This window comes from Lycium ferocissimum, chromosome 9, assembly GCF_029784015.1.
Source record: "Lycium ferocissimum isolate CSIRO_LF1 chromosome 9, AGI_CSIRO_Lferr_CH_V1, whole genome shotgun sequence".
Lineage (NCBI taxonomy): Eukaryota > Viridiplantae > Streptophyta > Magnoliopsida > Solanales > Solanaceae > Lycium > Lycium ferocissimum.
This window is the reverse complement of record NC_081350.1, coordinates 28,073,759-28,088,025: the sequence shown is the minus strand read 5'-3', so window position 1 is coordinate 28,088,025 and position 14,267 is coordinate 28,073,759. Positions and strand designations below refer to the sequence as shown.

Sequence of the window (14,267 nt, the reverse complement as noted above, 5' to 3'; positions counted from 1 at the left end):
AGCTACTGTTAATGCTATTTTGATGCATGATGGTTCATGGAGTATTTCTAAGGTGAATCGAGTGCATAATCACCGTTTCTATTCTGGACTATCGCGCTTTATGCCTTCACACAGGGATGTGAGCAAATCTTTGAAGAGGCATCTTGTAGCTCATGATATCGCAGGTTTAAGACCTTTGAAGAGCATAAGACTTTTGGAAGTTCAAGCCGGTGGCCCTGAAAAGTTGAGATGTACCCCAAAGGACTGTAGAAATTACATTCTGCAGTAGAGGAGGCTGAGAACCTTGACCACGGATGGCGAAGCAGTAAGCAGGTTTCTCGCTGAAATGCAGATCAAGGATAGGGAGTTTTACTACGCGGTTGACCCGGATAATGCTGGCAGGCTCCGGAATGTCGTGTGGGTTCATACACACTGTAAGTATGCATATCGGGAGTTTCATGATGTAATATGTTTCGATACAACATACCTTGTGAATCAATGGCGCATGCCATTTGCTTCGTTTATTGGTGTGAATCAGCATCGCCAGTCCATAATTTTGGGATGTGCTTGGGTTACTAGCGAGGACATTGATACTTACAAGTATGTCTTCATCACTTGGCTTCGTGCCATGGATTGGGTAAGACCAACGGCTATCTTGACAGACCAGTGTGAGAGCATTAAGGCAGCTCTTAGGGTAGTGATGCCAGACACAGTTCATCGGTATTGTATTTGGCACATATTCACAAAGCTGCCTTTTAGGTTAAAGCGCGTTCGTGATCATAAAATTGCCAGGAGGGAATTTAAATCCGCAGTCCTTGATTCTATTACTATAGATGAATTTGAGGGGAAATGGGGTGAATTTATAGAAAGATATGGCTTAGAAGACAGAAATTGGTTCTTCAATTTGTATTCGGAGAGGAAGATATGGGTTCCTGTATATCTTAAGCACTACTTTTGGGTACGGTATGTTGTCCACACAAAGGTGTGAGGGGATGCATGCATTCTTCGATGGCTATATCAATGGTCAAACCACCCTGAAGTAGTTTGTAGAGTAGTACGAAATAGCCGTGAGAGCTAAGTTCGAGTTACAATCTGAATATTCATCCGTTTATACAGAATCAAGTGTTTACAGTGGATATGCGTGGGAGTTTCAAATACATAAACTTTATACTCGTAAAATGTATGACATTTTCACGATGCAGGTACGAAGGTTTGTTCACTGTGAGTTGAGCATTCCTCAAGATGTTGAACAAGTTGACGGAATGTAGAAATTCAACATCACGGATTTTTCAATCAGGAGTGATTTCCATGGTAATCAGTTTGTGTACTCAGTGGAATACAGACCAAACAACTTATATTTGGAGTGTAATTGTAAAAACTTTCAATCTGCTGGGATTGTTTGCTGCCATATTCTAGAAGTGATGAGACACAAAAGGATTCAGAAAATCCCGATAAGTACATATTGAGAAGGTGAAGAAGATATGTCATTCGTCCGCACCTGAAGAAATTCTTTCCTGGAGGTTACCCAACTATGACTGATGAGTTCAAAAAATACAATATCTTTGAAGAAATGGTTTGACAGGATATGTGATGTTGCATTGGAAAATGAGTTGCAGTGTCAAGACTTCAAAAATGTAATGAAAGCTAGATTGAAGGTATATTTAGATTGGGATGATAGTATGGTTGCGCCAGACGTTGGTGGTGGTGAATCAGATAAGGATGATGAAACTTACATTAGAAACCCTAGAGAGGTTCGTTCACGAGGAAGGCCACCGACTAATAGGTATAGAGCAAGACGTGGTGTGTTTAGGCGAGGAGGCGGACAAGGTGGCACAAGAACTCGAGATAATGGGGGTGATAATAGGGGAGGTAGAAGCACTAGATGTGGCGGTGTAGGGGGTGGTAGAAGTGGTGGTACAAGTCATCGAAATAGGGATGGATAAACCGACTAGATGTGCATGCCTAATTGGAAGCTCCTTGCCCCGTCGGTCCCTCTTTTGTCGCCTTGCACTCGCAGTGCACGGTTTGTTTTGTTGTTTTTCCAGTTATTGTTATTGCCTTGTTTCCTTGTTGCCATGTCTCCTATTGAATTTACATTGTAATGAAGGGTTGACTGAAGAAATTCTATTTAGGTAATTTGTCTCCAATCTTTTTTTTTACACGTCAATTGCAGTGTCCTTTTTCGCAATATTTTGCACTTCATATAAAATTCCTAAGGCTGTGACTCCCAAAATTGTTTACAAGCTTACTTTGTTAATCAAAGAAAATTTTAAGCATTATACAGAGGGTTAAATGTCGCAACCTAAACATTAAAACGTCACTATATTGTTCCTCAGGCAATCCTTTGGTAATGGGGTAAAATTAGATGGTTCCATTTCTTTTTCGAAAAGTCAAAACACCAATATTTCGCAATACATATTGAATAGTAGAGGCTTTTAAATATTTAAATATTTTTGTCAATAATCTAACATGACAATGCTACAAAAGGAGATAAACTTCAAAGTAAAGAAGAGGATTGGTTTATTTATAGATCAAAAGTGTATAGGGTACCTAGAGCCAATTTGTAACTAGTTTTCTCCGTGATGCTTGGTACTGCTGGCAACGTTGGGTAGGGGTTCAGGTGCTCTTTAGTTTGTTCCTTATTGTTTAGTTGTGATGGTAATAAAATTTAATAGGTTTATTACCCACAAAAAGGAAAAAAGGCTACAAAAGAATTAATTACCTTTGTGGAATACTAGTTTTTTGACCCAGTTGACTCGGGAAATAATGGATAAAACTCATTTTGCTTTAGTTAGACTCAATAAGTGTGGCTATTTGATTTATAGAATAATTAATTTAAAGAATGTCTAACAGGAAATCAGGATAAGAGAGTTAGAGATGCGGAATAGAGCAGATGATGCTATTCCAGCAAATTGGTTACGACCTTAGTTTAGAACGTCTAGGTCCCGGGTTCGAGTCTAGGTACGCACAAAAAATAATAATTGGGTTTTCCTTTAGTTAATTACAACATTGTCGAGGATGCTTTCTAATAGTTATTTTTCCCCCTTTTTTAAGCACGCCTAAACCTCTACACAAATGATTTTATCTGCTATAACTTAATAGAATCAAAAGAGGAAATCAACATGACCAATTAACTGAGCGAGATTAGGATGAAAATTAAGGGCCAAAATTAAGTTCAGATTTTGCTTGATATCCCATGCAATGCATGCCATAGGTGGCTGCTCTATGTGCATTGGGAATAAGCATTTTTTATGCAACCCATGAAAGATCTTGTGGAAAGAAAAATGGCTTAATGATCATTGGTTGATTTAAAGGCGCAAATAACATGCTTATATGATGAATAGGCTATACACTAGAGTGTTGAGGCTTTCTACTCTCAACTTCATATTATTAATGTAGATGCAAAGATCAATATATATGAAGTTGATCCAATTTAACTCTTCATCAAGACCGAATTAATGAGATTAGGTTAACTATTAACTAAGTGTGAGGTGTGGCTAATTGATTTACTAAATTGTTCAAACTGAGATTTGACGCAAAAGGGCTAACACAATGATTTTCCAAAGTCATCTTTTATAATTTTTAGTGTAAAAAGAAGAAAATAAAATAACTTTGAGAACTGTTGTAATTTTTTGTTATAAAACACCTGTATTTTGCATTCTGTGCCAAAACACACTTTATAACCTTTATTAGCATGCATTAATATTTTAAAAATGAGAAAAGTAACATGAGAGTTGAAGCAATCCTATGGTAATTGTCACGACCCAATTCGCGAGTCGTGGTGGTACCTACACTATTCCTCCGAGTAGGCGAACCACATTACTATTAACAAGTTAAATAAGCGAAAAATTGAATAAGAATAAGTTATCAAGTCTTAAATACTTATCATAACTAGAAATATCACGACAACCCCAAAATCTAGTCAAAGGGCACAAGAGCGCTAACATAGTTCGGAATAAAAGTCTGAAAATACCCGAAGGCTACATACTGTCTGTCGAACAAGAAAAACAGAATTAAATAAGAGGGTCCTTCAGGGGCCACGGATGACCAAGTAGCTCACCCTGAATGACCGAAAGATGTCACCCTCGCGTATCAGCCACGGGGTGTAGAACTGGAGCCTGGATCGTACTCTGCACTCAATAAAAGTGCAGCAAGAGTAGTATCAGTACAACATTAGTACCGGTAAGCATCATAGGCCGATAATGATTAGATAACGCATGAAGAAGTGAAAACTACCAAGTAGCACATAGAGCAAACAGGTGTGGTCACGTATCATATATAAGTAAAGTGTAAAGGAATCATGAAATCAACCAAGACAGATATAGTTCACCAGAGGATCAGTCAAATATATAAGTGAATGAATGTAATGCAATGCAACAATCACCTCTCTCACTCCACTCTCGTACACACATGCTAGGGGCAGTGCCTCGAAGCCATGACCCATGGGGGACCCGCGAAGTCCATGTACCACTCGTGCTCTCCGGCAGAAACCTTGGAGGCTATCAATCACTCTAAAATCTCCGGTAAAGACCTCGGAGTCTCTCTATTACCCTCAATCTCCGGCAAAGACCTCGGAGTCTCTCTGTCACTCTCAATCTCCGGCAAGGACCTCGGAGTCTCTCAATCACTCACCTCACCATCAGGACAACATAAGAATAATATGCAAAGCATGCCATACATGATATCAGTCTCAATAATATCGCCAATATATAATCAGCAAGTACAAGTCATGTTACTGTTCACGGTTCAATTATCAATATAACACTTCCCTTCCATGTGATGAGTGAGCTAGTATATGACAGAGATACAGATAGGTGATAATCACATAAAACAACACATATGACGACAAGCCCACATAACAGCTGACAGAACTAACCTAGTTGAATTTCACCTCCACTTCATGCCCGAAGGCCTATCATGCTATCCCCGTCACTTTCTACAACTACATATGATTCTCTAATCATAGTCTAACTAAAGTAAACCGTAACCTACCTCAATGCCAAACAGGTGCCACGAACTCTCACACCAAAGCTTTTCCCTTCCGAAGTGCTCCCAAACGGACAGTGTCTATCAAATATATAACTTACGTTAATTATGAGTCTAAACCCTAATTTAGGATTTAATTCTCACTTTCCACAACTCAAATACCATGAATTTGAAGGTTTTCATATAATCCAATACACCTAACATTCAGTTACAATATCCAATATATTAAAAATTGTAGTCTCAACATGAAACCATATGATAATCTCGAAACCTGAAGGAAATTACGAAACCAGAAGCATACAACCAACATTTACGTCTGAATATAGTGACATTACAAAAACCTTATGACTTCATTTGCATTTTATCCTTCCATCATAATTGATTAATTATTAACCCATTATTATCCATCATCATTTTTAATCATTACCCAATGATTAACCCATCCTTAAATTGATTGAACCACTAACTTTGTATCCTAGTCTCATACGGCTAACCACCAACAGAAGTGGAAAATAAATTACTACTTAAGTGCATTTCCACCAAATACTAATACCATAGTTAATGTCAAGGGACATGTTTCCTAGAAATTAATGAATCACAAAAATTAGCAAGCTCTTACTTGTGTCAGGCTAGTTGTCCCCCTTTTGCCGAAAACGCACGGTAAAATTTTCTATTGTTATGATTTAAAATTGCAAACCCTATTGACTTTAATCCATTTTATATGGCCATGTAACATAGGGTATTAAATAAATTATGGGCTTGGCCCATTAATCACCAACTAAAATAATTGTCCAAAGTAACCGTTTTACTCGACCAACTTATACCTCATATCAGTGCAAATAAATTTCCTATGAATAAGCTATTCACACACATTAAATAAATATATTCCAAAAATTACCCATCAATTATATAACCGTGCCCCTATCCCCACATGTTAAGAATACCGTTTAAAGCTACGAAAAGGATATTTTAACGAAAAAGAGTTCAAAATGCTAAATGACCAAACGGGTCGTTACATCAGATACTAATCAAACAATCGCTTGTCCTCGAGCGACAAGGGAAAAGGTAGAGAAAAGGAGGTACCTGAACTGTCGAATAACGAGGATATCTACTTCGCATATCCGCCTCGGTCTCCCAAGTTGCCTCCTCGATTGGACGGTGCTTCCACTGCACCTTGATCGAAGCAATGTCCTTGGACCTCAGCTTTCTCACTTGCCTATCTAAGATTGCTACCGGCTCTTCCTCGAAGGACAGATTCTAATCAAATAATACCGAATCCCATTGAATGATATTAGACCCGTCTGAATGGTACTTCTTCAACATGGAAACATGGAATACCAGATGAACACCTGCCAAATATGGTGGCAAAGCCAACTCATAAGCCACCTCACCAACGCGACGAAGAATCTCAAAAGGGCCAATAAACCTTGGGCTCCACTTACCCTTCTTCCCAAATCGCATTACACTTCCGGGCGAAACCTTGATGGGACTTGATTACCAACCATGAACTCCATATCACGAACCTTCCGGTCCGCATACTCCTTTTGCCTACTTTGAGCCGCAATAAGCTTTTCCTGAATCAACTTTACCTTGTCCAAGGACTCTCTCAACAAGTCAGTACCCCAAGGTCTCACCTCAAATGCATCGAACCACCCAATCGGAGAACGATATCTCTTACCATATAAAGCCTCGAACGGTGCCATATCAATAGTGGAATGGTAGCTATTATTGTAAGCGAACTCTGCCAAGGGTAAGAATTTTTCCCAATGACCACCAAAATCAATAACACAGGCTCTTAACATATCCTCAAGCACCTGAATAGTCCTCTCGGACTGACCATCTGTCTGCGGGTGGAATGCGGTGCTAAGATCTAACTGAGTTCCCAATTCCGTCTGCAAAGTCCTCCAGAAATGGGAAGTAAACTGAGTGCCTCTGTCTGAAATGATGGAAATGGGCACTCCATGTAATCGCACTATCTCTCGGATGTAAATCCTGGCCAACTTCTCTGCATTATAAGTAATCTGAACCGGAATGAAGTGCGCGGACTTAGTCAACCTATCCACGATGACCCAAATCGAATCAAACTTACCCAAAAGTCTTCGGAAGACCAACCACGAAATCCATAACAATCCTCTCCCACTTCCACTCTGGAATGGGCATCCTCTGAAGCACACCACCTGGTCTCTGGTGCTCATACTTTACCTGCTGGCAATTCGAACACTGGGCAACAAACTCCACAATATCTCTCTTCATCCTACCCCACCAGTAGTGCTGTCTCAAATCACGATACATCTTTGTTGCACCCGGATAAATGGAATACCTGGAACTATGAGCCTCTTTCAAGATCAACGGAATCAAATCACCAACTCTAGTAACGCAAATGCGTCCCTTAATCCTCAAAACACCCTCTTCATCAAGAATAGCCTCCTTGGCTTCTCCACTTAGCACCTTATCCCGAATCTTGCATAATTTCACATCTTCAAACTGCTGGGCCCTAATCTGCTCCAAAAGAGACGACCTCGCCTCGATACAAGCTAGAACCTTACCAGGTTCTGAAATATCGAGTCTCACCATACTATTAGCCAAACACTGAACCTCCATGGCTAAAGGACGCTCTCCCACAATCAAACGCGCTAAGCTACCCATACTCACTGCCTTTCGGCTCAATGCATCAGCTACCACATTAGCTTTTCCTGGATGATAAAGAATAGTGATATCATAATCCTTGAGCAACTCCATCCATCTACGCTGTCTCGAATTTAGATCCCGCTGATTAAACACATGCTGAAGACTGCGGTGATCCGTGAACACCTCACAATGGACTCCATACAAGTAATGCCTCCAAATTTTCAAAGCGAAGACTACTGCAGCCAATTTTAAGTCATGAAAGGGGTAGTTTTTCTCGTGAACCTTTAACTGTCTCGAAGCATACGCGATCACCCTACCCTCTTGCATCAGCACACAACCCAAGCCAATCCGAGAAGCATCACAATAAACAGTAAAGTCCTTTCCCTCTACAGGTAAAGCCAAAATCGGGGCTGAAGTCAATAAAGCCTTGAGCTTTTGAAAGCTCTCTTCACACTCATCGGACCACTGGAAAGGCAAATTCTTCTGGGTCAACCTAGTCAAATGGGAAGCAATAGATGAAAACCCCTTCACAAATTGACGATAACAACTCGCAAGGCCTACGAAGCTCCGAATCTCAGTCACCGAAGTAGGCCTGGCCCAATCTCTAACCGCCTCGATCTTCTTGGGATCAACCATAATCCCGTCCTTGGACACAACATGTCCCAAAAATGCCACGGAACTGAGCCAGAACTCACACTTGGAAAACTTGGCATACAATTTCTTCTCCTTCAATAGGCCAAGCACGATCCTCAGATGCTTCTCATGATCTTCCTTACTCCGAGAGTACACCAAGATGTCATCAATAAACACGATCACGAATGAATCCAAGTAAGGCTTGAAGATCCCATTCATCAAATTCATGAATGCTGCGGGGGCATTAGTAAGCCCGAAAGACATCACCAAGAACTCATAATGACCATAACGGGTCCTAAAAGCGGTCTTCGAAATATCCTCCGCTCGAACCTTCAACTGATGAATCAATCTTAGAAAAGATCGATGCACCCTGAAGCTGGTCAAATAAGTCATCAATGCGGGGTATTGGATACTTATTTCTGATTGTAACCTTGTTCAATTGTCGGTAATCGATACACATCCGCATGGTACCATCTTTCTTCTTCACGAACAGAACGGGAGCACCCCAGGGAGAAACACTGGGTCTAATAAATCCTTTGCTCAACAAGTCTTGCAACTGCTCCTTTAACTCTCTCAACTCTGCCGGAGCCATCCGATAGGGTGGAATAGAAATTGGTCGGGTGCCTGGCTCCAGGTCAATGCAAAAGTCAATATCTCGATCAGGCGGCATACCAGGCAAATCTATGGGGAAAACCTCTGAGAACTCACAAACAACTGGCACCGACTCCAGCGAAGGAGTATCCACACTAGTATCCCGTATATGAGCCAAATATGCTAAACATCCCTTATCCACTAACTTTCTTGCCCGAAGAAATGATATGATCTTCTTCTTCGGGGATTAGAGTCTTTGGCATGGCCAACGTATCTTGGCGTGACGGAGTCTAAAATATTTATGATAGGGAGATAACCAGTCCATGCCCAAAATAATATCAAAGTCCACCATATCCAAAATAACCAAGTCTACCCAAGTGTCTTACCCTATAAACGTGACCGCACAAGACCTATAGACCCGATCTACTATCACAAAATCTCCGACAGGAGTAGAGACACGAATAGGTACATCAAGCATATCAAAAAGCATATAACAGAGAAATAAGTGGACACATAAGAGAAAGTAGAACCGATCAAATAAGATAGCCGATCGGTGACAAACCGAAATAATACCGTGATAACCGTATCAGAAGCCTCGGCCTCTGGTCTACCTGGAAAAGCATAAAAATAGGCACGTCCACCTTCGGACTGTGTGCCTCCATGACCATTACGACGTCGAGATCTCACCTCTCACCGACCGAGCGCCTCTAAAAGATCGACGACCACCTCTACTAGGTCGATGGCCACCCCGATCTACGAATCACGAAGATATCCTCCTCGGCCGGCGATCGGGGGGAATAGATGTCTCATCGGAACCCTCGCCGGATCTGGGACACTCTCTCTCTCGCGTAATGTCCCGTCTCACACACACTCAAAACATGCCCCCTGGTACGAACTATCATAGAAGAACCCGAATACCCTCCACGGTCCGAAGGTCGAAGTAAGAACCTCGGAAGTCGCTCGAACCGTGCCCGCTATAACTCTGAAGAACCACCTGCAAAGCCTCGTAGTGATGACCGGAAGGGCGTTCGGTGACACGAACCCCGTCACGGTGTCCCCCCAAATAGGATCTAACCGTCAAATCTACGAGCTTTCTTGTCGCCACCCCCACTACGTGCCCTCGACCCATCCTCGACTCAACCCTCCCGGCATGCTCTACTACCGACCGAAAAGGCAGCCTAAAAATGGGTCCAAACCCTTCACAAATCTCCTCACTCTCCGACCCTCGTGGGAAGTAATGCCGTCGCATAATGTGACAAAGCGAGAAATCGATCTCATACTCCGCAAACGACCTACCCCGCTCGCTCCAATGTCGAAAACTCATCCTTCCCCGTTGTCTCTCGAGTACGAGGGACATACTTCTCCGGAACAAATGGGTAGAATCGGGTCCCGGTCAAAGCGTGGAGACCCAACCGGTCGACACTCCATGTACGATCTCCACCACTGCTTGGCATCCCCAACTAACTGGAAAGAAATATAATCGATCCCGTGAGACTCTACTACACCCAACTTATGAAACATCTCATGACAGCTAACAATAAACTCATACGCATCCTCCTCGGGAGTACTATAGAACCAAGGAGGGGACATTTTGGTCAACCCCTCGAATAATTTCCGCCCTTCACTGGTCAACACAGGCCCATCCATAGGCCAGAGCAAAATCTGCATCGGAGTAAAGATCAATACTGTCCGCCGGCCGCAATACCCTCGATGTCCGAAATCCTGGAGCAACCGTAGCATCGGGAGTATGACCTTCCACTCTAGTCTGTGAGCTATCTGGAGCAACTGGAATCATGCCCGCCTGAGCCAAACTATCAAAGTACCCCAACACTCGAAACACAGCCTCCTAAAAATAGCAACCCCCAGCCGGCCTCAAAGAACCCTAATCTCCTCGAATGTCGTCAAGAACCTCGGAGTCAACTCTATGTCGGGGCCCGAGCTCGGTGCTTGGTTCCTATCTGGAATAGCCGCACACCGCCCCTACCACGTCCTCCCGCCACAACTCGCCCGGCATGGACAGGCGACAACGGTATGGATGCGGGTGCAGGTGCAGGTGCAGGCTCTTGGCCTCTAATAGCGGTCGATCGCGTCCTCACCATCTGTGAGAGAACATAGAAACGAGGTTAAGATACCAATCTGAACAATCTCGCACAGAAAGAATGAACCAGATACCAATCGGATTGAACTAGCACGAAAAGAGAGAAAGAAGTGGAGTGTTTTCTAAATGTCCTATGGCCTCTCGAGGATGGGTACGGACATCTACGTACCAATCCGCAAGACTCTACTAGAAATTGCTCTTGTACTCATTAGACCAATTAATCTAGAAGCTCTGATACCGACTTATCACGACCCAATTCGCGAGTCGTGGTAGCACCTACACTATCCCTCCGAGTAGGCGAACCACATTACTATTAACAAGTTAAATAAGCAAAAAATTGAATAAGAATAAGTTATCAAGTCTTAAATACTTATCATAACTAGAAATGTCACGACAACCCCAAAATCTGGTCAAAGGGCACAAGAGTGCTAACATAGTTCAGAATAAAAGTCTGAAAATACCCGAAGGCTACATGTTGTCTGTCGAACAAGAAAAACAAAATTAAATAAGAGGGTCCTTCTCGATGACAAGTAGCTCACTTTGAATGACCGAAAGATATCACCCTCGCGTATCAGCCACGGGGCGTAACCGGAGCTCGGATCGTACTCGCACTCAACAAAAGTGCGGCAAAGAAGAATACCAGACACACACTAGTCTAAGCATCATAGGCCGACAATGATTAGATAACGCATGAAGAAGTGAAACTAACAAGAAAGATATAGAGCAAACGGTATGGTCACGTATCATATATAAGTAAAGTGTAAAGGAATCATGAAATCAACCTTCAGATATAGTTCACCGGAGGATCAACAAATATATGAGTGAATGAATGCAATGCAATGCAACAATCACCTCTCTCACTCCACTCTCGTACACACACGTACTGGGGCGCCTCGTGACCCATGGGGGGACCCACGAAGTCCATGTACCACTCGTGCTCTGGCGTAAACCTCGAAGGCTAGCAATCACTCTCAATCTCCGATAAAGACCTTAGAGTCTCTCTATTACCCTCGATCTCCCAGAAGACCTCGAGTCTCTCGACTCTCAATCTCCCGCAAGGACTCGAGTCTCTTAATCACTCACCTCGCCCATCCTGACAACATAAGAATAATATGCAATGTGTGCCATGCATGATACCGATCTCAATAATATCGCCAATATACATCCCAAGTACAAGTCATGTTACTGTTCACTGTTCAATTATCAATATAACACTTCCCTTCCATGTGATGAGTGAGCTAGTATATGACAGAGATACAGATAGGTGATAATCACATAAAACAACACATATGACGACAAGCCCACATAACAACTGACAGAATCAACCTAGTTGGATTTCACCTCCACTTCATGCCCGAAGGCCTATCATGCTATCCCCGTCACTTTCTACAACTACATATGATTCTCTAATCATAGTCTAACTAAAGTAAACCGGAACCTACCTCAATGCCAAACAGGTGCCACGAACTCTCACACCAAAGCTTTTCCCTTCCGAAGTGCTTCTAAACGGACAGTGTCTATAAAATATATAACTTACGTTAATTACGAGTCTAAACCCTAACTTAGGATTTAATTCTCACTTTCTACAACTCAAATACCATGAATTTGAAGGTTTTCATATAATCCAATACACCTAACATTCAATTACAATATCCAATATATTAAAAATTGTAGTCTCAACATGAAACCATATGATAATCTCGAAACCTGAAGGAAATTACGAAACCAGAAGATTACAACCAACATTTACGTCTGAATCCAGTGACATTACAAAAACCTTATGACTTCATTTGCATTTCATCCTTCCATCATAATTGATTAATTATTAACTCATTATTATCCATCATCATTTGTAATCATTACCCAATGATTAACCCATCCTTAAATTGATTGAACCACTAACTTTGTATCCTAGTCTCATACGGCTAACCACCAAAGTGGAAAATAAATTACTACTTAAGTGCATTTCCACCAAATACTAATACCATAGTTAATGTCAAGGGACATGTTTCCTAGAAATTAATGAATCACAAAAATTAGCAAGCTCTTACCTGTGTCAGGCTAGTTGTCCCCCTTTTGCCGAAAACGTACGGTAAAATTTTTCTATTGTTATGATTTAAAATTGCAAACCCTATTGACTTTAATCCATTTTATATGGCCATGTAACATAGGGTATTAAATAAATTATGGGCTTGGCCCATTAATCACCAACTAAAATAATTGTCCAAAGTAACCTTTTTACTCGACCAACTTATACCTCATATCAGTGCAAATATATTTCCTATGAATAAGCTATTCACACACATTAAATAAATATATTTCAAAAATTACCCATCAATTATATAACCGTGCCCCTATCCCCACAAGTTAAGAATACCCTTTAAAGCTACCGAAAGGATATTTTAACGAAAAAGAATTTAAAATGCTAAATGACTAAACGGGTCGTTACATCAGATACCAATCAAACAATCGCTCGTCCTCGAGCGACAAGGGAAAAGGTAGAGAAAAGGAGGTACCTGAACTGTCGAATAACTGAGGATATCTACTTCGCATATCCGCCTCGGTCTCCCAAGTGGCCTCCTCGATTGGACGGTGCTTCCACTGCACCTTGACCGAAGCAATATCCTTGGACCTCGCCTCTTTCTCACTTGCCTATCTAAGATTGCTATCGGCTTTTCCTCGAAGGACAGATTCTGATCAAATAATACCGAATCCCACTGAATGATATAAGACTCGTCTGAATGGTACTTCTTCAACATGGAAACATGGAATACCGGATGAACACCTGCCAAACCTGGTGGCAAAGCCAACTTATAAGCCACCTCACCAACGCGACGAAGAATCTCAAAAGGGCCAATAAACCTTGGGCTCAACTTGCCCTTCTTCCCAAATCGCATTACACCCTTCATGGGCGAAACCTTCAATAGGACTTGATTACCAACCATGAACTCCATATCACGAACCTTCCGGTCCGCATACTCCATTTGCCTACTTTGAGCCACAATAAGCTTTTCCTGAATCAACTTTACCTTGTCCAAGGACTCTCTCAACAAGTCGGACTCCCAAGGTCTCACCTCAAATGCATCGAACCACCCAATCGGAGAACGATATCTCTTACCATATAAAGCCTCAATGGTGCCATATCGATAGGAATAGTAGCTATTATTGTGCGAACTCGCCAAGGGTAAGAATTTTTTCAATGACCACCAAAATCAATAACACAGCTCTTAATATATCCTCGAGCACCGAATAGTCCCCATTTGGGCCCCAAAACCCTCCCGGGGAAGGGGGAAATAACCCGGGGGCCTCTGGGCCAAATGATGGAAAGGGCACTCCTGTAATCGCACTATCT

General features: G+C 41.9%; 1 protein-coding gene across 1 annotated transcript; it reads right to left on the bottom strand.

The window, feature by feature from the left end:
- Positions 1-5,485: 5,485 nt before the first annotated feature.
- LOC132031746 (uncharacterized) lies at positions 5,486-6,426 on the bottom strand. Its single transcript, XM_059421664.1, has 3 exons — positions 6,304-6,426; positions 6,049-6,222; positions 5,486-5,545 (listed from the first exon to the last, which is right to left on the bottom strand). The coding sequence occupies exons 1-3, from the start codon at positions 6,424-6,426 to the stop codon at positions 5,486-5,488; spliced, it is 357 nt and encodes a 118-aa protein (XP_059277647.1).
- Between the last annotated feature and the right edge of the window lie 7,841 nt (positions 6,427-14,267).